This window comes from Mus pahari, chromosome 5 (genome assembly GCF_900095145.1).
Source record: "Mus pahari chromosome 5, PAHARI_EIJ_v1.1, whole genome shotgun sequence".
Lineage (NCBI taxonomy): Eukaryota > Metazoa > Chordata > Mammalia > Rodentia > Muridae > Mus > Mus pahari.
In genome coordinates this window covers 108147759-108172940 of record NC_034594.1, presented here as the reverse complement: position 1 = coordinate 108172940, position 25182 = coordinate 108147759, and the positions used below count along the sequence as shown (strand labels likewise).

Below are 25182 nucleotides of genomic sequence, written 5' to 3'. Positions count from 1 at the left end.
AAAAAAAAACTTCTAAAAGAAATATCCTAAAGCCTCTTCTTAGACAATTTTCTCGAAACTCATAACCTTCATGTAAAAAATAAAAAAGTTTCCCTAAAGTCAGTCCAGAAATCTAATAGCTCCACTTGAAATCAAAGCAACCATGTTCTTTGAAACCACCGATATCAAACTGTGGAGGGTTTCTCGGTGCTCAGCCCCAAGGCACTGCAGGTAGAGCCATCTTTTCTAGCTAATTGGAGAAATACAGTGTGCACAGGAAGTGCCCAGGGCAAACAGCCAAGGACCAAATCATCTGGAAAGACCTACAGGCCACGCACAGTTCAAAAAGACAAGAGTAGTTGCCAGGGCTCTCTTGAGAGGGGATCTGGCTACCGAAGGGTATTCTCAACCCGCCTAACCTAGGCTGTCTTGTGGGGGATGAAAACGGACAGATGCCCTCGCCCAGCCCTACCTGCCTACTGTGTGTCAGGCAGGCCCCAGGAAGGAATTCAAAGCTGGAGGATGCATACCCCATGCCATTGGGGAATTAATAACTTGATAAGAGGGTGGGGTGTGTCCACGAATTCTTTTCTCTTAGTTGTAATGATGTTAACTGTTTGCAACTCAGCCTGGGAAGTCTGAGCCGGCGTGAGCCGGCTCTGAAGAATGAAAGCATATGACTTGGAAGGAGAGGAGGAACGAATCGGTAGCTAGCTAGGCTGGGGTCTAGTCCACATCAGAGTGGGTGGGGGTTCCCAGTTTTCAGCTGCGGAGTACCAAATGGCAGGTGGGTCTCTGAACTTTTCTGCCCTCCTCTCTCACTGCCCACAACAGAGCAGCAGCAGGGTCAGCTGGCCTGACTTCTGTGTCCACATGGCCTGTTGCCTCTAGCTCATCAGTAACACCTCGTGTCTCTGCTAAAGGGCAGTGCTTGGCAGGCTCGTGGATCAGGGACTGCGCCTGCCAGCCCGCCCGCCTGCTGCTTCCCACACAGGTCCACGGTCCCATCCACCAATGCCCCCGAAATCCAGGGGAACGACCGACCGTAAGCTTGTGAAAGCGAGTATAGAAGCTAGGAGAAAGTGTAGGATGAGAGCCTGCCTGCATCGCAGAGTTTGCCTCAGGGATGGGGGGGGGGGTGGAGTGCGTGGGAGCAGGCGCAGGCGCTGTGCAGGGCTGGCTGCGCAGCCTGGGAGTGCGGGGGCGGACACTCAGGAGAGGTGGGGTGACTGGGGCGGGGTGGGGTGGGAGAGGAGCTGCGGGAGTGTGAAGGGGGGTGTGTCGCCGAGAAAGAGAAGAGTGAGAGCAGGTGGCAGGGGGAAATGAATGAACAGTCTCATCTGTATTCCTTGCAGGGATAAATTGTGTGGAGCTAGGAGAGGGACACGGTCTTGGCTGTCTGTCGGGACCAAGGGTCTCTGGAAGAACAGAATGAAGGGGTAGGGCCAGCCAAATGTGCCATCTGCTTCGAGGGCGTCCTCTTGGCTTGGGACTCTTATCTCCTTCCACCCAGCCGAGTCTCTGAAGCTGTCAGTTCCCAGACGGGGATCTCCGAGACAAAACAGCCTTGTTCTAGCAGGTGGCCTCTTCGGGTTGCCGGAATCCCCTTCCCACACCAGCTGAGGAGTCCTCGGGGTCTTTAGGTCTGCCCACTCACCTGGCATCGCAAGCTGGGGATGGGTTCTGCTAGGGCCATCTGTTCTGAGGGTAGAGTCACTGTGTTCTCAGGATTCCTGAGATGAGATTGTAAGAAGGTGAGCCTTGTGAACTCAGAAAACACTGAAAATGTAGTGCTAGTCTAGGCCTGGATGACCTTGAACCAATTGTTTCTCTTTTGCCCTCTGTTTCCTCCTCTACCGTTGTATGGATGGTCTTCAGGTGGCCTCCCTGCTGGGATTCAGGGTGTGGCCAGAGGAAAGGAGGAGGGTGGAGAGCATCAGAGAAGAGCCTGGGCAGGTGAATCAGGATGACATTCTCCGGCCCCTACCCTCCTCTGGGGATATCTGAGGCACATCACAAGGAAAGATGGGGCCCATGGAAGATCAGTGTGGGGAGAGAAGTGTTAGGTTCCAGGCCAGAGGCCAGGCACAATGACAATGTCTTGGGTGTTTGTAAGCCAACTCCTGTCCTTGTCCTTTCTTCCTACGGGAGTTAGAGAACTTCCTGTTTTGTTCTTGGTGACCACTGCTTTCAAGCTTGAAGCTGGTCTTCAGATCCTACCCGACTCCCTGTTTCCTACTGTACCACCACGGTGCTCTAGGGGCAGGGCTGGGTGGGGTGCCCCAGTTCACGCTCTTTTTCTCTTTGGATTCCATCTGTGAAGTCCAGTGTTGTTATTTCTGAGGGAGTGGGGGTGGGGAATGGGGACAGGGACAGCAAGCTCCATCTGTCCTAGAAACCTCAGTTCAGTCCTCTGGAGTCTGGCTCCCAATCTAACTGACCAACCCTCAAAGGTCAGAGAAGAAGGAGAGGAGGCCATGATGTGTGTGTGTGTGTGTGTGTGTGTGTGTGTGTGTTCACCCACACACAAAGAATTCCTGTTCATTAAGTGAAGAAATGAGATTAGGGACCCCTGAGGAAAAAGGAAGGGAAACAGCAGGGCACTTCAAAGAATGGCAAATCTAATTAGACACACGGATCCCTGGCCAACCACTCGTCCCTGGCCAATAGATGAGGGAGTGTCTAGCTGTTCCCTGGTCTGACAGGCAGTCATCGTCTCCACCAGAGCCTTTATCTCCTTGGAAGCTGCTTGGCCAGACGGAACCAAAAGCATCTAAAAGGTAGGGTCCAAGGTCAGAGGCCGCATGCACACTGGCACGGAAGCACAAGGATGGAGCCGGGGCTGTGGCAGGAACTGGGCAGAGGATGGCAAGAGGACGAGGCTCTGATCAAAGAAGCCACAAGGGGCTTCTGGGTGGTCTGTAAACTGCCTTGGGGATGGTTTTGAAGAGCATAGATTTCAGTTTGGAGTGGGAATGGGGACCAGAGAGATGTGACCTCTTACTACTGCTGGGGACTTACCATTCAGCCCCACTATGATTAGGAAGAAATCTGTGCAGGCGGCTTTGGGAGAGCTGTGTAATCAGCTGCAGACTGGCTACGATGATGCTGCAGGCACTTCCGTATCCATAGCACACTCAGCTTTCCACCTGTCTGCACAGATGTGAATGAACTGCAGACGACGTCTGTGCTCATACGCGTGCACAGCATGTCCTTCCAGTAACCCCTGTGCAGACACATATGTATACAGATAGCTGCCAAGCTTTCTGATGGGAAAACACTGCAGAACCTCATTCCAACACACACACACACACACACACACACACACACACTGATTTCCACAATGTGTCTCTAAAATGCTGCATTGCTAAGACTATGTTACCAGCCAACATCCTTCTTTTACATTGTATGTTAAGTTATAAGACTTTGTCTCCAAATTGACTGATTGCTCCTACAAAGGACTAGACCTCATTCCTTTCTGCACCTCCCAAATAGGAATATCCGGGGACTACAACTTAATAAATGTAGCCTTAGAATAACCACAAGTAGGGTTAGGGAGAGAGCTCAGTAGTTAGCAGGCTTGCTTAACACGCTTGAAGCTCTGTGCTAGATACCCAGCACTCCGCACACCAGGCATGAGAGTACACACCGGTAATCCCAGCCCTTGGGAGGTAGAGGCAGGAGGATCAAAAGCTCCAGTCCTTCTCTACTACATAAGTTTGAGGCCAACCTATGGTACATGAGAGCCTATCTCACAAAACCAAAAGAGAAAAGGAAACAAAAGTCTCTTTAATGTAGTTTCTCTAAGGCTATTTTGTTGTTGTTATTGCTGCTACTGTTTTTGTTTTGTTTTGTTTTTTGTTTTTGTTTTGATGAGAGGTGGGTTTTTTTCCCCCTGAATATGTGGTTGTTTCTCAGAGAATATTGGTGCAAATGCACCAGTGTCCAGTGTGCAGGTGAGTGGACACGGGGCTCTGGTCCACACGTCTGTGGTGAAATGAGGAGGCCAGCCTGTGGAAGCTGTCCACAGGAGCCTGAGTGATGGATCACCACACTGTGAGCTGCAGTGGGAATGATGGCTAAAGTTACCTCCAGATACAGACCGGACTTTAAAGAGTGTGAGATGAAGATGCTGAGTGAGCTTGTGTGTTGGCAGGCAAGTGTGAGCAAGTATGCAGGTTGGAGGCTGGCTAACTTTGTGAGCCATTCCCACAAGGCAAGCTCAAATAACTGCCCTTGTACCATCTACCCACAGGATGTACATCAGAGGGATTCAGCCATTCCCACTCCTACCCCTCCCTCAGAACCTCATGAAGTTCCTGGCTTTCCTGAGTCTGTTGACCCTGGTGCTGCAGGAGGCAGGGACAGCTTCTCTCCTAGGAGAGGGAGAAAGAGAAGAGCGGAGCCCTGAGGAAGATGACACTTATGCGTCCCTGCATGTGGAGAACCATACCCTGAGCATAGAGGACTACAGCGAAGTCATTGATCTGAGCAGCTATGAGGAACTTGCAGACTATGGGGACCAGATCCCTGAGGTGAGAGGACAGAGATGATTTGGAATCCCTGAAAGAAACATGATTAGGGGTCAGATCCCTTTTCATCTGCCCTATAATGCAAACCTCTGAGGCCCCCAACACTTTTGCTATATGATGTAAATCTACGTGTGCATGCGTGTATGTGTGTGTGTGTGTCTGTATCTGTGTGTGTGTGTCTGTATCTGTGTGTGTCTGTGTGAGTGTGTGCTTGTGTGTATGTGTGTGTGTCTCTGTGTGTGTCTCTGTGTGTGTCTCTCTCTGTGTGTGTGTGTGTGTGTGTGTGTTACAAATGCGCATGTTCAGGAAAGCCAGAGAACAGACAACCTTATGTATTTCCCTGGAGCTGGTCATCTCATTTTGTTGAAGGCAGCGTCTCTCACTGGCCTGGAGCTTGTCAAGAAGGCTATGCTGGCCGGCCAGAAAGCCTCCCCATCTCCAAGATTATGAGCCTTAATCAAAGATCATGGCAAAGAGAGAGTTCTGGGGATCAAACTCATGCCCTCCTCTCACAAAGCAACTGCATTATAACAGCCTGCTATCTTCCCAGGCAGGCATAAGGTATAAATTCTTATCCCCCCTGAAGAACTTGTCACTTAAAGGCCACTACGAGAGAGGACACTAACTACCGATGTCTTATTGCATGTGACACACTTGGGAGGACCACTCCCAGGAGGAGTCCTCATGGGATCCTCCCCATAAGCCACGACACGGGGGGAGGGTCAGCAGTGTCTTCATGTTCTCCCTGAAAAAGGGAAATGCTAGCTTGTCGATTCGTAGTCTGTCTTCCAGTCTGACGTCCTCCCCAGCTCTCCTTGTCCTCTGCAGAGACTGACCATGTGCGGCATGGTCCATCTGTGATGTGACCAGGGTCTGGGTAGAGAAAGGGGATAGTGCCAACCTAAACAACGGAGAGGATGGATGACCAGAGATCTGGACTTCAGCTCTGTGTTGGGACCTTCTGAACCCCTTTCCTCTTTTGGCCTCAGTGTCTTCATCTGTGTGTGGAGTTGCTCGATGCTGTGCTCGCTAAAGCCCCTTCCTTGCTCCATCTTTTTATCTCCCTCCCTCCACTTATTCCTCTGCACGGGTTTGAACTTGGTCGACAAGGTTTCCAGGGGTCACGGTTACGTCCTTCTCGGGCGTAGACTGGTCTGTGGTGTGCTTTGTGCTGTGTCTCCAGGCTAAAATAAGCAGTCTGACTCTTCCAACAAGAACTAGTCCCACTAGCACTGTGGCTCCAAGGACATTGTCACCAAACCTCACGACGGCTGGACCTACCGCCACTGGCCTACTGAACTCCCAGAGCAGTCATGGTAAGTGCGTGCAATCAGAAGGTTACAGGATTCATAGGTCACGGGCCAAACAACCTCAAGCTAGCACCAGGCAGTTCTACAGTGGGGTGTGGTGAGGGCTCAGGCCAGGGGTCCTGGGTCTGGGTTGTCCTCTGATAGCAGGAAAAGAAGGGGAGGTTGTCATGGTGACCACCAAGCACCACCACCGTAAAGGGGAGTGGCCGGCTGTCCCTGATACTTTTGTATAAATATTATGCACAAGTTGAGTGGGATGCAAAGCAAGCAAGAACTCCTACACCCTAGCGAAGCCACCCTACCTTAATTAACAGCATCACTTGGGGAACAGTTTGAGTGGTAATTAGATTAGAGATGATTAAAAGCCCGGAGAGGAGAATAAGTAACTGTGGCTGTCACTTGGCATGGGAGCAAATGAAGCAGAGACACTAGCTTCGGTTTCAAATTCACCTTTGTTAGCAGCCCTCAGCCCCTCCCCCAGCACCTTCCTAGGGACCTGGGTACAGCACCTCTGACTCTGATCAAAGCCTGGGACCCAGGAGGAGTGAAGCTTATTCAGGAATTGCTGGTGCTCGGTGTCCTGTTCTCCTCTAGGACATTCGCCAGCATGGACCTGGGGTCCTGAGGTGGGAACAGCTGTGGGAAGTCCATTCTCATAGCTACAGTCTCAGACCTGAAGAGACCATACAGGGTCTACGGGACCTGCCTTTCTTATCCTTGGGAGAAGAAGGGCACAGATCCTCTGCCCCCTGCCCTGGCGGGTCAGTCCCTCCTGCTGCTTCATTTCTGGGCTGTGAACTTTCTTCCGGTGCCTTTTGGATACAAGCCTCCCTCTCAGTCATCTCTGAGATCTTGTGATAGCCAGGGACACTAACATTGGTCAGCTGTCTGAATTTCTTGACCATTGGGTGCAGAGAGAACACTCTGGACGGAGAAGAAGCCAGGGCTGTTCTCCAGTGTAAAATCGGGATACTGATGACATCCCAAGAGGGAACAGATGCTAAGCAGGCACGGTCCATTCTACCTTTGCTATGCTTCCCGAATCCACATAGAACATGGCCAGTTCCTCTTCCTAAGACAGAGGCAGCAACGATTGACCACTCCATATAATTCTAGCTTTTTCCATCTGCACTGTACCTTTTGACACTAGAGAAAGGTCCTCTGGAAAAGAGACAGACAGAGGTCCTAGAAAGAGCCACATAAACTCAGAACTTAAAAAGGATCAGGGTCTGATGAAAGCACCAATGAGCCTTGCATTGAGTGATAGGTGAGTCCTCTTTTAAGCCAGGACTGAGAGCAACTATGAGTATTGTCTGGGTGCATTGTGTTGGGTGATTGGGGGGTGGGGTGACACATCAATCTAAAGGCCACAGGTGCCCATGGCTTAGACATCAACTGAGGCAAAGATCACTGGCCGCAGAAGCATGACCAGAGCTAACCCTCTGTTCTGTCTTCTACTTGGCCAGGCCTGCCTACCTGCCTGGTCTGTGTGTGCCTGGGCTCTTCTGTGTACTGTGATGATGCAGACCTGGAGAACATCCCTCCTCTTCCCCAGATGACCACCTACCTGTATGCTCGCTTCAATCACATCAGCCACATCCGGGCTGGAGACTTCAAAGGACTGAGTGAGTTATGCTTCGAGACAGAGTGATGGCGAGGCAGAGAGGACTGCCAGGGTTCAGACATGAGCTCCCAGCTGTCAAAGGGACAGAGGCCCCAATCCTTCCAGTTCCTTTCCTTTAAGATTTTAAAAATGGCAGGCAGAAGTAGCCAGTTCTTCTCATGAAAGATCCGGGGCACAGGAAGAGGAAGGTCTGCTCGAGGCAACATTTCCAAAAGGTTCCAGCATTGTTGGCCTCTGGGATAGACTCCCCTAAGCTTCTTCTCTATGGCCCTGATGCCTTTAAAGAGCCTTTTGCTATTGTTTTGCTACTCCAAGAAGGGGGTGGGAGTTAGGGGATGGAAACGACTCTTTTAAGGTGGGTTAACTACCATAGAACCAAAGCTCTTGAAAATGTTATTGAGGAATGACTTGTTTTTTAAAAAAAGGAGATCTGATTTGGCCTCGTTTCTTATGGTCTGGACTTGGTGCAGGAGGTGAGCTAGAACTCCCTTGCAAAGAACGGGCCAAGTTATGGAGGCAAGCTCAGCCCACACAGGCCCAGGAGGGATATATGCTCCAGTTTCGCCCTGTGTTCTCTCCCAACATCCACCAGCAAAACTGAGAAGGATCGACCTCTCTGGCAACTCCATCTCCTCCATCCACAACGATGCCCTCCGCCTGCTGCCTGCCCTGCAGGATCTGATCCTTCTAGAGAACCAGCTGGCAGCCCTGCCTGTGCTGCCCAGTGGCATCGAGTTCCTGGACGTCCGCCTGAATCGGCTGCAGAGCTCTGGGATACAGCCTGAGACCTTCATGGTGAGTCAGGACGTTAGTCTGCCGAACAAAGTGCACCCTGCTCATGTACCTTGACCTCACAGCTGTTCATACTCAACTCTTGTCTAGAGCCAAAAATCAATTCCCATTGTTTTTTTTTTCTCCATTTTCCATGTATGGCTTATTAAACATTCTCTAGAAACGGGTGTTTTACATCATGTCATCTTGGTAGTGTCTACACCCTTTGCAAACAGGAAACCTGGTGCTATCAAGCCCCAGGATCCTATTCATGGGGGCAGAATACTAGAAGCCAGTGCTGGCAGCTCCCCCTTCCCTCTGTGAGGATGCTGCTCTAGCGTTGGCCTTTATCTACGCATCTGCTCCTCTTTGTAGCAGCACCCCAGACCAGCTCATCCACTCTGTCCTTGAAAAATCCAGTTTGTTTGTGGAGCTCACTCTGACTCCAACTCCTACAATCCATCTTAATGGCTTTGAAATCTACCACTAAATAATCAGTGCCTCTCCATGGTCAGATTCACAAGAGATACAACTTGATGAGTGTCTTAGTTAGGGTTTCTGTTGCTGTGAAGGGACACCGTGACCACAGCAACTCTTACAAAGGAGAATGTTTAATTGGGGCTCGATTACAGGTCCGGTGTTTAGTTCATTATTGCCATGGCAAAGCATGGTGGCATGCAGGCAGACATGGTCCTGGAAGAGGAGCTGAGAGTTCTACATCCAGATTGGCAGGCAGCAAGAAGGCAGAGTGAGCCACTAGGTCTATCTTGAGTTTCTGAAACCTCAAAGCCCACAGTGACACACTTCCTCCAACAAGGCCACATCTCCTAAGAGCATCATTCTCTATGGGTCTATGCAGGCCAATTTTATTCGAACCACTACAATGGGTTACTGGCCAGATTCGAATCATTTGACCCAAATGTGATCCTATAGGGGCTGCCCAAGGAACAGGGCTAGCCAGAGCCCAGGATATCCTCCACTGAAGACAGTGGGAGAATAGGCAAGACTGATACGTCCCAACTTGCTGGCTGTAGCACCTGGGAAGGGCCTTCAAAGACCAGTTGCTCGTATGCAGACTCTGTCTCTTCCAAGTACAGGCAAACCATAAGTCAACATTTCTATCACTAATGGACTACATGCATGGTGGTGGCTCCCTCAGACAGAGTCATCTCTAACTTGGTAGCCCCTAAGACAGTCATCTAGCCCTCTTGGTTTGTGTAAGTAATTTCACAATGACACATTTCTCAGAATGCTTCCCTGTCCTTAAATTAAGCAATGTTCAATTATGCAGGCTCATTTTTGCAAGCAAATTCATATTTAGAAGTATCAAATAAATAAATAGTAAAAAAAATTACCATAGTGTGTGTGTGTGTGTGTGTGTGTGTGTGTGTGTGTGTGTGAACAAGGGTCTTGTTATGTAGTCCAGGACGCCCTCAGACTCTTTCTTCTCCCTCAGCTCCCTGATTACAGAAATGACAGGTCATCATCACTGTGCTTACCGAGAGCTTTGTGCTCCTCAGCCTGTGCTCTTCTTCACAAACATCCTCCTCTCTCCCTGTCTCCTGTGTGCTGTGGGCCTACAGAGGGCCCAGAGAACAGGCCCTGTGCCCCTGGTGGGATGCAAAACCTGCACACATTAGCTTTCTCAGCTGTGCAGGAAGTACTGGGGTCGTCCGTACAGGAAGGTCTCTGGCTGTTCCAGCCCTCGAAACATCGACCGTTTCCATATTAGGAGGTGCTTCTCTGCCTTCACTCAGCCCTATTTTCTTGGCCCAGAAAAGGCAGGGGCTTTGCAGCCCAGGGACCGGAGCTCACTGAGTGAGTCACCTCTGATCTCGTTTCCTCATCTACAAAACGAGGGTGATGAGGCCCACACAGCCGCTGCAGGACTGAACAGACGCAGCGTTTGCACAGATCACAGGATAGCTAAATGCAGGTAGTGGGTGCTCTGGGAAGAAGTAGCTTGTTCCTCGCTCTTCTCTGAGCCCCCGCAGGCTGATCCCTTCCCTACGTTCCTCTCAGATCAGCCCTTCCTGATTCTGACAGTGCTGTTAAGCTCACATGTGTGTGCCTGTGTGCCTCAGGTTTTGTTCTGCCCTGCTGGTGCCCTCTGAGCAGCCACTCTGAGTGGGGCATTTGGGAGACTTTTCACCGGTGACAGAGACGTTGAGACTGAGCTGAAATGTCCCACGGTCCTTGTTTTTACCTGGTCCCGGCTCCTCCCAGCCTGCTCTAAAGGCTCCTGTGTGTTACCCAGCGGCCAGCTCTCAAGGACAGCAGCTTCCCCTCGGCATCCAAATGAAGTTAGAATCTGCAAGCTCCTTAAAGAGCCAGCATCCTCAGCTGGGCTTGGTGATGTAGGACTCAGAAAGATGAAGGAGGAGAGGAGGGCCACAAGACTGAGGCCAGCCTGGGATAGATAAAGAATTCCAGGTCAGCCTGAAGTACAAAGTAGGACTGTGGAGAAGGAAGGGAGACAGAGACACAGAGACTGAGACAGACACAGAGACAGACAGACAGACAGACAGACAGACAGACAGGCAGGCAGGCAGGCAGGCAGGCAGAGACCACAGCACCCCACAAATTGGACCACCTGATGTTGGCCTGCTGGGGCACCTCTTCATGCCAAGAGCCTGACATGACCCACAGGTCCCCCATCCTTTGTGTCCCCATAGGCGCTGGAGCAGTTGCAGTTTCTCTACCTGGCCGACAACCTGCTGGATTCCATCCCCGGGCCTTTGCCCCTCAGCCTGCGCTCCCTGCACCTGCAGGTGAGGAGCCTTGACCAGACCAAGGGCAAAAATAGTGTGTGCGCTCAAAGACAGATAACAGGGAGATTCAGGGCGTGGCCGTGAAAGTGATGTTCTCCACTCCTTCTTAAAGCATCACCTCCCCTTACCCGCTCGTATTTCACCTGCCTTAGGGGCCCTCCCTGCTTTGCCTACCTCCCATCTCTTCTCATCCCGTTAGGGCCTCCCCCCTCCCTCCTTCTACTCTTATCTTTTCTAATTTCTTCACTCTCCACAAGGGTCCTCTTCTTACCCCGTGTGGCCTCAGTTCCACCCACTTTAGCTTCTCCAGCTGCACAGGAGGCTGTGAGCCTTCAGTGTGTGCTGCTCCTTCCAGAATAACATGATCGAGACCATGGAAAGCGACACCTTCTGTGACACCGGGGAACACAGACATGAGCGCCAGCAGCTGGAAGACATCCGCCTGGATGGGAACCCCATCAACCTGAGCCTTTTCCCAGAGGCCTATTTTTGCCTGCCACGGCTCCCTGTGGGCCGCTTCACCTAGGGTCACTGCTCTTCTCTTGCCAGACAGTCCTCAGAGGCTCACTGAGGGAGCACTATCTCCCTGCACCCAGGAAGTCATCTGTAGCCCAAGACCCAGGCAACCTGTGAGCCACAGTTACAAAAATGCACAACACACACACACACACACACACACACACACACACACACACACACAGCCTTCAGCCACTGAATTTGCATTTCTCCATCCTCTTTCCATACACCTTATGGTTCCTGATTCAGAGAACAGCAGCATCCACAGCAGAGATCTTCTCCACACTCTCCACACCCATCTTCCCACACAGAATTCCAGGAGAACCATGAAAGAAAGGGATGGAAGAGGAGGCGGTGGAGGAACAGAAGCTAGGAGGGGGGGAAGGGAGGGGGAAGAAGATCAGTGTGCTGAAGCCTGGTCTTTCTGACTGGTAGGCTGACAGGACTGATAATTACATTTTCCAGAATTTTGCAGTTCAGTTGTTAAACACAGCCATTATGAAAAATTAAATTATATAACCTTGCAGTTAAATATATTATACTGAAAACAACTGGAAAAAAACTCTCAAAACTCACGACTTCCCCCACGAGTTTCCCCTATCCTGAACTTATTTATGTGCACGGCAGCTTCGTGGTAGACATTCCACACAATGGTGTGCTTCAGGACCATCTCCCCACATCATTTGGTGGCTGCATGCTGTGTTTGAAACTGGCTGTGTGGGAGATTTATAGCATGGAAATCTATGAATGCTGTAAAGTGCTGTGCGTGTGTGTGTGTGTGTGTGTGTGTGTGTGTGTGAAAGAGACAGAGACAGAGATGACAAAAACACAGAGAATATATGAGAGAGAGTCTCTCGTGTGTGTGTGTGTGTGTGTGTGTGTGTGTGTGTGTGTGTGTGTGTGTCTAACTCTTAAAAGGCTTGCCAGCACACCACTAAGGACGATGGTTAAACTAGTCAGCTAGTCCTCCCTGACCCTGTTCTACTTGTGGCAAGTGAGTACAGTCCCGTATGCTACGACCCTTCATCTTTTGCTTTACCTAGCAATGGAAAATGGTCTCCTGTTCCATTTGGAGAGACCAACCCAGAAAAGGGGAACTGGCTTAACTTCTCACCTGCAAGCCCTGTGGCTCTCACCTCCTCCCTGACTCCTGTCTCAGACTCCTGATTTCTGGCCACTGAGCTCCTGCATGTGCAACCAGCAGAGGGCAGCCTTGTGCAGAGATAAATAAATAGAGCAACTTTGGGTCCTGGGCCGGGCCTGAGGCGCTGAGCGATTGGAAAGAAGCAGTTGTTATGTAGTCAGCTTCTTCCTTGAATGGAGAGAGATTACCAATTCCTGTTGGTTTTTTAAAAAATTATTTTTTAAAGGATAGAGTCTTGCTATGTATCCCAGCCTGGCCCTGAATTTATCATCCTCCTGCCTCAGCCTCCCCACTGCTGGGATTGTAAGTGTGTACCACCTTGCCCTGCTACCACAGTTTTTATAAGCGGGGGGGGGGGAAGGGGGGGTGATCAATGGCGCTGAGCCCCAGTTGTTGCCTCCTGGGTGCTGGGTGAGGCATGGAAAGAGCCTGAGGCAGTCATGGCCTTGGCTCACTTGGCAGGATCTTATAGAGCTCCTATCTGCCGAGTGCCTGAAACCGTGTTCCTGCTGATAAGACAAAGGGGTGTGCAACAGAAACTTCTCTCCCCTGGTGGAGCTTAAGATCTAGTAGAGAAAGTAAATCATCACTTGGTCAATTACACTGTTCAACTGAGATGTGCTACAAAGGAAATTGCCGAATGTGACAGGAGCTGGCAAAAGGAGACTGTGTCTTCGAGTCTGGGAAGCCTCTTTGCAGGGCTAGCTAGCATTTAAGCTGAAACCAAAGATGGAGTGGGAACCAGCCAAGCCATGAATTGTAAAGGCAACCAGCCCAGGTGGTCTCCAAACCTGAAGGGAGAGGTGCTCACAGTGGCTCACATAGGAGGGAAGCCGTTTATCTGCCTTTCCTCACCCCTGGGCAGCACCTCACCAAGCACTTTGGATTCTTACACAATCTTGTGAGTGGGAATGTCAGGGATGATTGTTCCCATTCCTCAGATGGAGAAACTGAGTCCTGAAGACGGTTAATTCAATGTCCCATTTCCCATGTTTACTGATGTTTGCCAAGACTCTTCTTCATACTGGCTCTGGGATGATAAGGGGAAATACTGAGAGGTGCCTTCATACCCTGGCCGAGGATTCTGTCATCTCCCCTAAAGGCCTAGGTCCCAGCACACCTCACCCCAGGAGAGACATAGAGACACTAAAGCTCTCACTGGTTCCCAAGGAGTTTATTACAGCAGGTCTCCCCACCCTCTTCTCTCTCTGATGTGTGTGTGCGTGAACATACACGTGTGTTTGTCTCTTTTATATGCATTTGTGTTCATGTGTGTGCACATGGGTGAGGTATGTACAAATACATATGCATGTGGGTACATACATGCATACTCGAGTACTCGTGAAGGTCAGATGATGTCTCCTATCTTCTTTTAATGGCTCTCTACCTTATCTTTTGAGCTGGGATCTTTCACTGCACTTGGAGCTCACCAGTTTGATTAGACTGGCTGGCTAGAAAATCCCAGGGGTCCTCCTGCCCCCATCACCCGACCCCAGCACCAAGAATGCGGGTGCGCGCCCCACTGCCAAGCCTGGCTTTTAAAAGATGATTTGTTCATATGGGTATTTTGACCGCACATATGTCCGTGCATCATATGTGAGTCTGGGGCCCATGGAGTCCACAACGGACTGTTGGATCTCCTCCCCTGGGATTAGAGTTACAATTGTGAGCTGCTATGTGGTGTCTGAGAACCAAACCCAAGTCCTCTTGAAGAACAGCCAGTGCTCTTAACCACTGAGCCATCTCTCCAGCCTGAGCCACTCTTTCCCCCTCCTGAGTGCAGAGGATATGAACTCAGGTCCTCAGGCTTATACACCAGCGCTTTACTGAGCCCTTTCCCAGCCTCTCACCCCTGTTCTTCCTTTGCATATCCCCTGACCTCTCTCTCTTCTAATCCTGCACCAATCCACATCCCGTAGCTCCCTTCTTTTACTGGATTTTCAAAAGGCGTAGGAGGTGTCCAAGAGCTGAAGTTTGAAGATTCCCAGCTGTAAGAAACCATCCATTAATTGAAGGGACCCACTAATAAATGATATTTGTATATATAATAGAGCATATATATGTATACACACACACACACACACACACACACACACACACACGAGCGCATTATGGCTTCTGTGTGCCGAGGCTGACAGAAAATCCTCTAGCCACTGCTGTTCTGTAAGAGGAGAGGGCTGGCAGTTCCTGGGCTCTGGAGTTTGCTACTTGGTGCCATGAACACCTTAAGCACCTCACATACTTAATCCCAAAGGTAGCGGGACAGCTCATCTCCGTGTTGTGAGTGTGGAAACAGGCCTCTGAAAGAAAGTAGCCTGCACTCAAACTGCAAAAAACGATCCAGTCGGACCTCGAACCCCGGTCCATCTACCCAGGATCCCAAGCTCAGCTCGAGCTCCGCTCTTCCTTCTCACTCTTGGACAGACTTTATGGTCAAGTGCAGGTCAAGCAGGCGAACTGTGTCCCCTGAGGCCATCCTGTGCACTGGATAGGATTTCCCCGAGGCCACACCTCTGCAGCTGTCTCCTGACTAATCCCCTAGTTCTGGCTAGGGAAGCCCGGAAAACAAAAAGAATGCCCTTGTTGGCTCCCTGAAGACATTTTAAGTAGAACATCTGTCCCTCCGCTGCAGAGAAGGTCGGAGGGATCAACTTGCTCCCAGCAGCTGCTACACCTCAGTCTTATGGGAAACAGCCAAGCTGGGGTTGTCAGGACCAGGAGGACCCTGGCAGGGCAAGCAGAGAGCATCCCTCAAGCTAGAGTCACATCGCTCCCCCCACCCGCCCTGTCAGATGGCAGTGCCGTGAGAACAGTCAGGAGGACCAGTGGCAGCCAGCCATGACAGAACAAAAGGAAGGTTCCTCATGTCCCACAGGCATGGCGACCAGCCCAGGTGCCTCAGAGCCCAGAGAGCAAGCTAGCCGCCGCCTCCAGGAGGCACAGTGCCTACCTAACTTCCTGAGTACGCCTCCATCTGACTGAATTCCGTCTGACCCTGGCAATGCCACTTGTGAGGGAAAAGCCACACCTCCCTCCTTGGCCCCTGGCCTTCTCCTGGTCTAACCTGAGGAAACCCCCCTTTGCCAGCTCTGAGACTGTGGAGAAAGGAGGCCGAGGGGAAGAGGCGGGGGGCCTCTCCTTTCTCAGCAGAGGTGAGCTTGTAGCAACCTCTTCCTCCTCAACCACCCTGTCCTCAACTTTACAGTCCTTGGTTTCCACAAAGCTCACCCAGTAGGGCCCAGGGCCAGAGGAAGGAGGCAGGATGGGAGAGACGGCAAGGGGCTAGAGCCAACGGGAGCTGAGGAGGCTAGAGAGTTAGTTTCCTGCCTGACCTCGCCTGTGTTTCCTTCCTGCTTCCCCTTCCTCTGGCCTTCTCCCCTGTGAATCACTCGCACTGTAAACGTGAACTTTGCAGAGTTCTTTTACATGTGGGCTCTGACTCCACGGTCTGACTCTGTGAGGGATGAATTGCTATTCCAGCTTTGCCAGGCCACGCGCCGGACCGAGATGAAGATGACAAACAATACAGGGTTTATGATGACAAGATAGGAAGCCAGGCTTAATGGCCCATGCCTGTCATCCCAACCCTTAGGAGGAAGATTGAGAGTTCCAAGTCAGCATGCCTTTAATTCTAGCACTGAGAGTTCCAAGTCAGCATGCCTTTAATTCTAGCACTGTGCGGGGACTCGGGGAGGCAGGTGGATCTCTGTGAGTTTAAAGCCAGCCTCTTCTAACAGCAAATTCTAGGCCAGCCACAGCCGCATGATGAGACCCTGGTACAGAGAGGGAGGGGCAGAGAGACAGAGACACAGGAAGAGAGAACAGAGAAAGCAGAGCTCAAGGTCATCTTTGGCCACAGAGTGAGTTGGAGGCCAGCCTGGGCTACATGAAATGCTGTCTCAAAAAAACAGACAACACAAGAAAAACAAAACAAAAAGTCAGATGGGCTGTGGGGAAGTTACCATTTCTCAGAAGTTCCTGCACCTGGAGCTGTGTGTCTCAATGCCCCCAGCTCCCGTCCCCCGCCCTCCAAAGCACTTCGTTATTGTTTATCTGTTGGGGATCCCAGGACAAGATTCCACCAAGTGAAACGCATCCCTAATCCCTCAGAGCTTTAAAGAGCAAATGTTGAGGAACGCATCCCTCAGACTGGAAAGGGGGGTGCACAGTGAGGGTCTACACCCTCAGGGAACACCACGGGGACTCGTCTCAGGAGAACCCTGTGGCTCAAGGACACCCTGTCCCCAACCGCCCACTGCTGCACGCCTGTGTCTGTGTCTGTCTCCTAGCCAGCCAGGCAGGAGGCAGGCAGGCAGATGCAAGTGGCCTGACTCCACTCTGCCCCCCTCCCGGACGGCATCCTCTCAGCTGCTCCTTCTTCCTGCCCCCTCCTCTCCAGCACACCAGCTCTCTCAAGGTCATCTCCAGTCTGGCTAGCAGACTCCATGTCTCCAGCAGCTCCCAGGTCCCCCTTGATGTGATGCAGCTTGAATAATTTCTCTATGGAAGAAGGGTGACTGTGTGGTCCCCACATTTCCTTCTCTCCCCCGGCCCATTAAAGCTGAGGACCAGCCAGGCTACTATAATAATGCCCATACTCAGACCTCTTCCTCCATCTTCATCCTTGTCCAGTCTGGTCAGCCATCCAGCCTCTGTCTGGCCTTATGCTAAAGAGGAAACAACCCACACCCCACTCCTGCTCCTGGCAACCCTGGAAGCAATTAAATGACCTACCTCGTGGGTTAAAACATGTTAAAACATGGGTTAATCCCCCTGGAAGAGGGATCCTGCAACCCAGACCAGGCTTGGAGCCCAGCACGTACAGAAGCAGCTTATGTCTCTCTTGGAGAGTGGAAGAAGCTTTGTGTCCTGGGGAGTTCAGGAATGGGGGAGCCGTGGGGAATGGGTGAGTAGAGAAGGGAAATGGAGCCAGAGATGAGTGAAGCCCTTGGCTGTGACTAGTCCTGAAAAGACCAACCTCTGGATGTTCTGCAAAACTAGGAAAGTGGTAAGTGGCTGTCCAGATGTTTCAGGCCAAAGCACCCTGATGAAGAAAATCCTGGACTCAAGTCTTCCGGGATCAGCTGCGCACTTGGAGAGAAATTGCATTGCCAATTTCAATGCTCAGTGTTTGCAAAGGTGAGTCTAAAAACAGGGTCCTTCTCAATGTCACCAGACCAGGACGTCATCCTGCAGAGATGAGAGAGAAAGAAGCAGGCAGAATTCAGCATTCGGAAAAACCCCAACAGACTTACAGCCTTTGCCCCTGTCTAGACCAGCCTTTACCTATTGCAAGCTTGGGGCTCCATTGAGTCCTAGCAGAGAGCTGCCCAGCCTGTGCCTGTGAGTCACTGTGGGAGCCTGAGCTCACCCTTCACATTTTATCTCCAGTGTGGTGGACTTCACCTCATTTTGTAGAGCTCAATTCCTTTCCCAAGGTTACAGCACGAGTAAGAGACAGCATGTGAGCCAAGCTCTCCGAGCCTCCTGGACTGGAACCGGGTGTCTGACACACGCACTGAATGTGTCTTGCCTCATACTTCCTATAGGAACTTGTTCAGAGCATACCCGACAAACACTGCCAGGCCAACTCCACAGCATGGCACAGGACAGAGACATGGGACATGATCACTTCTCCCCCCACCTTCCAAAGGCCCTCAGCTGGATTTCTCCTCTAAGCCTCTCCAATCTCAATCTTGCTACCTCCATATGCCTTCCCTCTGTCTATTGTCCCTGATCCCAGCATCCTGGCTCCTCAGCTCCTGTTCATCAGCTGCTTCCACTCCCCTAACCCTGACAACACTGGGTTTCCTTTCCTCCTATAAACAGAGCCACAGGGCCGCCCCGCCCAGTGGGGTTGTTCCAAGGCAGGCTTGTCTCCCTCTGGAGTCTTGCTCACTGCAGTCTCCAGTGGGAATGGGGGCTCCTGGAGTGCCAGCCTGGCCCACTCTGCCTCTCTGCTGCCTGCCTCCCCTCCTCGTTGCTACAGCTTTGGAGCAAGAGAGTACAGCTTCAGACTGGCTTCTTTCTTTTCCTGAGTCCAGGAAGGGCACATTCTTCCTGACTGGACTAGCAAGAAAAATGTCAGGAGAGTTGACTTTTGCCACAAGCAAGCATCTTCCCATCGCCCTGAGGTCTGAAGGGTAGATACTAAGGACAGCCTGTGAAGATGCAATGATGCCAAGGCCGATACCTGCCAGCGTACCCAGGGATCGTGTGAGTGTGTACGGCCCCACCCCAAGCGGAGTGGGCAGCCTCCGCACCCGAGTCTCACACCCCTGACAGAGATAACTGGCTTCTCCTGGATCTTGGGTCTCTGTTTTCTGAGCTGCAGAGAAGCTCCTGAGTGTGCAAGGGCCCAGCCAAAGAGATTTCCCCAGATCCAGACCTGAAGGATCTCTAGTTTCCTTCCTTGATTCTCTGAAGAGCTCTTCATTAAGTTCCAAGCACCGGGGACTTCATCATAACAAAGACAGGCAAGGTCTCCTCTCTGTAGGGGAGAAAATAAACACACTACCCGATAAAGGGCGGGCGTAATTCACAAAGGGAATATTTCAGCTACACAGGAATGTGGGGAAAGCTAATCTGTGGCTCTGTGAGCCCACGGGTGTCTCCATTTCTTACATATTAAATGCCCCTGGGGACTGTGAGTGTGAATGGAAGGTAGGAGCTGGTGCCATTAGGTGAGGCAGTCAAGGGAGATCTGTTCCCGTGGTGACAACTGAGCGGAGGCACCATAAGAAAGCAGCAAGTCTGCGCAGTGGTGGGAACTGCTCTCTGGCCAGAGGGATCAGTGGGTGCAAAGGCCTGAGCAGAAGAAAGTAGGGCAAATCTTAGGAAAGGGGAGGTCAGCTGTGTGGGTAGCCACAGCTGGCTGGAGGTGGGGTAAGAGTTTGCAGGGTGGTGTGGCCTGGTGGCTGCTTCTCTGGGACTCAGATGTCCTCTGCTCCATCTGTTCCCTTTAGTCACACTAGAAACATAAGCACAGAGGAGAAGGGGGTGACAAACCAGAAGTGACCAGAGCAAGCAACCTTTTAAGAAAGGAAGACTATGTCCCTTTCTGTCGCTCCCAGGCTGATGGGTAGAAATGGGGAGCTAACAAAGGAGAGCATCCCCTTGGAGATGCTCGTGGGGGTAGCTGAAGAAGAGCGAGGTCAGCGGCTTCCACGGGGCGAAGGACCTTGAGGAGGGGGTAGTAAAGAATCATTTAAGGGTGCTTAACGGGCTTGAGGCTACATAATCGTCCCCTGCTCTCTGCCTTGAGAAGACACCATTGGGATGTTCCCTGACTTCAGGGTTTTAGTCTTTGGAGATGTACAACAGGGATGTTTGCTCTCCAGGGCCGCAGCAGCAGGAGAGGCCCTGCCACTATCCCCGCCCCTTGCTGAACTGCTCGGTAGCTCACACAGGTCCTTTGTCCTCTCTCCCTACTCCACCCAGGGACAGAATGGAGTCCAGACAGTCCGCGCCTCCCAGTCCAGGCTGCTTTCTACTTTTTAAGATTTATTTATTCATGTCTAATGGATGTGTAAACATGTGTGTTTGCACAAGTTTATGTGCATCATGTGTATGCAGGTGCCCACAGAGGTCAGAGGACATCGGGTCCCCTTGGAACTGGAGTTACAGGCAGTTGTAAACCACCTGATATGGATGCTATGAACTGCATTTGCATCTTCTGATGGCTCTTAATGCCTGAGTCCCCCTTTCTTTACACACACACACACACACACACACACACACACACACACACACCACTTTCTTATCAGGGAGGGTTCTCAAAGACTTGAGAACAATAGGCAGAGAGACCAAACTACTGATCCTCAGAGCAAGCTGGAGAAATCTCCCCAAAGACAAGTGTGTTGGACTTTCCGTTCCTGTGACAAAGCACTAGACACGAACAGCCTAAGGGAGGGGAGATTTATCAGTTTTAGTCCAAGGTCAGCTGCATCCATTGCCTGAAGCGGGGCAGAATAAGTGGTGGCCATGTGTGGAGGAGGCTGCTCACCACAAGGCAGCCAGGAAGCAGAGAGAGACAGACAGACAGGCAGGCAGGCAGGCAGACAGACAGACAGACAGACAGACAGACAGACAGACAGACAGACGGGAAGGGTCAGGGCCAAGATATTGCTCTCCAAAGCTGCATCCCCAGTGACATATTTCCTCCAAGCAGACTCACTCTCCACAGTGCCACCCCTTCCTAACTGTCCAAACTCTAACAGTCTGATTGGAGGAATAAGCCAGTGATTAGGTCAGAACCATCCCTATCTAACTGTCTCTGGAACTGCCCTGGCAGACACACCCTAAGGTATACCTCCCTCATCTTGCAACCCAGTTAAGGTGGCATGAAACAGTAACAGTAACCATGTTGCTGGGAGATTCATAACTCAGTGGCCAAGCGCTAGCCTAGCACGGGCTGTGGTCCCAGTTCTGTCTCCAGCACTACAGCATAGGGAAGAGAAAGGAGGAGGTTAGCCTGGACTTCCCAGGGATGAAGGCTGTGTGACTCAGGCCCAGCTACCTCATAGGGACATCCACTGGGGGCCAGGGACTCTCGGCCACCTCCAGAAGCTTCTGTACAGGTGCCAGAACAAGGCAGAGGAAGGTAAAGGAAGGGACAAGCGCCCACACAAACACCTCCCCAGGGAAGCAGTCTGTGGGCGCCATGGATGAAGTAGCCTCGAAATACAGAAGAACCCCTTTCCCACCCAGTGACTGTGGCACCTGGAGGAGCCAAGGTTCCAGTTCTTCTCTCCTACCCACCCTACAGCTCCAGGGCAAGAGCAGTCCCCTGCCCCTTGGGACCCCTCCAGCTCTCTCTCCTCCCCTCCGGCGCGGAGATAGTTTTTTAACAGGCAGTCTGCTTTCTCATGCGCAATAAATGCCTCCCAGCAGAACCTGCTGCGCGCCTCTCCCACGTCAGTAATCAGCGGGCGAGTTCCCTCGCTCCCCCTCCCTCCCATCTCTCTCCTCTCTTTTTGCTTTCCCTCCTCCAGCCTTCTTCCCACCAATCAGAGTCTCTGCCACCTCCTGGGAAGCTGGGAAGGTTTATCATCAGACCAAGGTTGTCATAAGGAAAACAGGTTTATTTTCTTCACTTTGAGAAGGTGCCGACCGGAAGACTGAGGAGGGTGTTCATGCCCCGACTCCAGTGCCTGAATCTGGTGCTATCTTCTAGCTCATCTCCAAGTTGCCCCTCCGACCCACCTGCCTGGTCCTTATCTATGAATATTGGTTCCCGCCCCCCCCCCCAACCCATCCACTCCAAATCCTTTCCTCATTCTTGCCCTTTCAAGTTCGTTCAGGACTTGGGGTCATTCTGTGCCAGGAATCCTGGGGCTGAGGATATGAGACACAAGGGGAGGGATGTGCCACAGAGGCATGAATAAACCATTAAGATACAATGTGGTAACTGAGGCGACAGAGGCTCTCACGGCAGCCGCCTAGCAGCAGCACCCAGGGGAGCAGCTACTCCGTGTGGGCGGAGAGATGAGAGATGGTATCCTGAAGGGAAGAGAACCCAGGGCGGAGTGCTCTGAAACAGGATGGCTCTCCTGACCCAGGGCTGTGCACCCAGAGAGCCCAGCAGGGTGCGGGGCACAGCCAGAGCCAAGCTGGGGATGTGGGGATATGGCCAGGGGCAGGCAGAACACAGGACAAAGACTCTGGCGGGCTTCGTGGTCAGGTGGGGATTTGGGAAATTCTGGAAAAGTAGATTTAAAGAGAACTAGTAACTGTAGTCGGCTGTAGTAAGTGGCCAGGAGGCCTGCGCTGTGGGACAGAGCAATGGCAGCGAGATTAGCCTACACAAGGGGTAGCAGGCACCCCAAGAACCATCAAGTTTCACAGAGGTGGGGTTCTTCAGCAGCAGAGTCAGCTGACTTCAGGGAAGGATGGGGGGGTCAGAGGCAGAAATACTCTGTGGGAAGAGCATGTGGCCAGAGACAGCCGGGAGATGCCACAGGGGTTTGTGAGCAGAAGCGAAACCTTGCAGACAAGAGCAGCTGGAGGACCTAGCCACCAGCGAGGGAGGAAGAGGGTGGCGGTGGCAGCAGGGGCCTTCTCCCAGCAGACCTTTGCAGACTGCCTGTGACGGTTTATATATGCTCAGCCCAGGCAGTGGCACACTATTAGAGGGTATGGCCCTGTTGGAGTAGATATGGCCTTGTTGGAGTAGGTGTGTCACTGTGTGGTGACCTGGAAGTCAATATTCTACTAGCAGCCTTCAGATGAAGATGTAGAACCCTTAGCTCCTCCTGCATCATGGCTGCCTGGATGCTGCCATATTACTGCATTGATAATTATGGACTGAATCTTTGAACCTGTAAGCCAGCCCCAGTTAAATGTTGTTCTTCTAAGAGTTGCCTTGGGGCAGACAGTGGTGGCACACACCTTTAATCCCAGCACTTGGGAAGCAAAGGCAGGCGGATTTCTGAGTTTGAGGGCAGCCTGGTCTACAGAGTGAGTTCCAGGACAGTCAGGGCTACACAGAGAAAGCCTGTCTCGAAAAGCCAAAAAAAAAAAAGAGTTGTCTTGGTCATAGTGCCTGCTCACAGCAGTAAAACCCTACCTCAGACCCTCCCTCACTGTGGGAGAGGTGCTGCTCCTGTGCAGTCTGGACTCATGGTTGCCCACCTAGTTCTCCATTCACTCACATCTTGGGTCTTCCTAAGAACGAAATCAGTCTTTATTCTGTCATCCATCAGAGTCATAGCAGCGACTCTACAGAGGGCCCACTGGATGGGGCTGGCCATCAGCTCTCTCTTACTGGGCTCTAACCAATAGGAGAGACAGAACCTTCATGCTCAGAGAACTCTGGGTTTGATGTAGAGGGCATTCGTGAGAATCTTACACACACACACACACACACACACACACACACACACACACACACAGGTAACATCAACATAGAAAAGGGCTCCATATGAGATGAATGCAGGAATGCGTGCTAAAGGGACACCAGACAGGAGAGATGCCTAGGATGGAAAGGCAGAGACCTTTCTGTGGTTCCTGAGCCCTGAGACCAATTGGGATGTGACATCCATAATTCATAGCCATCAATCTGAGAGGGCCTGGTGCTCTGACCCCTTTGGAAAGCACTCTTTTCTCTGACAGCTGAGCCCTCCTCCTCGGAGGCCCGGGGCAGGAGGTTGGCTCTGTGAGATGGACTCCGGTGCCCTGTAACCAGATGATGGATGAGGGGGCAAGAGCTGTTGGGGTGGCAGAGGCCAGTGGGGAGGATCCGGGAGAGAAATACGGCAGCAGAGTAACCTAGAAACGAGAGGCTGGGGGCTGGGTGAGCGAGGGAAGCTGGATCCATCTCTCTGCCACCTCTCTTCAGCTGGGTCCTCTATTCTGTGACACAGAATGATGGGGTACAGGTGAAAGGAACGGGAAAAATCGAGGGTCTGCAGGGTCTCCTTTCTCTCTCTTTGGAGCCATGGATTTGGAAAGCTCTCAGGCTCTTCTGAGGAGTAGGCCGCTCCGAGGCAGCTCCACTTCCTATCTGGTGTCCCACTGCCTCAGTAACAGCCCAGGTCCCAGCTTCAGGTTTCCATCCAACCTAGCTTTCTCCGACAGCACAGGCAGACACTGGGGCCAAGCATCAAGCAGAGGTAAGGCTTGTCTCCTGGGATCTTGTCCTTTCAGAACTCCACCCCAAGGGCTCAAGGTAGGAAAAAAAAAAAAAAAAAAACTGCGGCCAGCGTGTCTAGGAGTCAAAGCCTGCAATTTCAGCTGGCTGGCAGGCGCAGGAGTCTGTAGGTGTGATGGGCAAGGCTTCAGCCCACTCCTCCCGGCCTGTGAATTCCATTTGTCCGTTCATTCCGTGTGCACACAGGACATCGGGGAAGCTGACAGGTTAACATTGGCCGCCTCCTCACTCCTGTCAGCTGCTGGGAGCAGAGGAGCTGAGGAGCAGGAAGCCACAGGAACTCCACTTCTTACAAATCAGCTAACAGGGTGGGATGCTTGGTCCTCTGGTACTATTGGTCTCTCCTGCCCAACAAATGTCATCGGGGAAAGGGTAATTTGAATGCTTAATTACCAGTCTCTCTGAAAGTGGAACATGGGGCAGTTAAGATTAGAGAGCATCCCAGATATCGGCCCCACCCCCTGTGCCCCCCTCTAACCCGTAATTGTAAGCACGGGGCTTACATTAGTGGATCAAATATGGACCCTGTCCCAGGAGCTTAGACTGAAGCAATGGTAGCAGGTGGTACTGTTAACAGTTAGAGACATTCTGAGTAGAATAGACTGGCAGAGCAGGCAGAGAAGAGAGCAAGCACACTGGCCAAAGGAGCCAGGCAGGGCCACCCCCCTTGCATATGGCTGCTTAGCAGAGCAGGGAGGGGCCTTGCGCTGCCCGAAACACATCTGTAGAAAGGGTAAGAGGATGCCCACAGTCAGTACGCTTCTGAAGGGGAGAAGCTGGAAGGTGGCTTCTATGAGGGTCCAGCCTTGTCTCTCTCTTCTTCCTTCACAGGCGAGGCTCACTTCTCTAGCACCTGTCCACCTTCAACTTGCTCCCCTGCCATAC

At 51.8% G+C, this 25182-nt stretch overlaps 1 protein-coding gene across 2 annotated transcripts; it reads left to right on the top strand.

Annotated features, from left to right (window-relative positions):
* The first annotated feature begins 1705 nt into the window (after positions 1 to 1705).
* Optc (opticin) lies at positions 1706 to 12035 on the top strand. 2 transcript variants are annotated; one of them, XM_021198827.1, is made up of 7 exons: positions 1706 to 1733; positions 2650 to 2759; positions 4235 to 4514; positions 5695 to 5827; positions 8038 to 8240; positions 10892 to 10987; positions 11343 to 12035. In XM_021198827.1, the coding sequence occupies exons 2-7, from the start codon at positions 2650 to 2652 to the stop codon at positions 11511 to 11513; spliced, it is 993 nt and encodes a 330-aa protein (XP_021054486.1). In that variant the 5' UTR covers positions 1706 to 1733; the 3' UTR covers positions 11514 to 12035. The 2 variants fall into 2 exon arrangements, with proteins under 2 accessions (XP_021054486.1, XP_021054485.1); XM_021198826.1 differs by lacking the exon at positions 1706 to 1733 and adding an exon at positions 7288 to 7446 and having other exon boundaries at positions 2516 to 2759.
* Positions 12036 to 25182: the final 13147 nt, after the last annotated feature.

Excerpts from the sequence above, each read along its gene's own strand:
- Optc (XM_021198826.1), top strand. The coding sequence starts at position 2,650 with ATGAGGGAGTGTCTAGCTGTTCCCTGGTCTGACAGGCAGTCATCGTCT. Across the intron at positions 7,447-8,037 it reads TGGAGACTTCAAAGGACTGA|CAAAACTGAGAAGGATCGAC; the intron begins GTGAGTTATGCT and ends AACATCCACCAG. Across the intron at positions 10,988-11,342 it reads TGCGCTCCCTGCACCTGCAG|AATAACATGATCGAGACCAT; the intron begins GTGAGGAGCCTT and ends TGCTCCTTCCAG.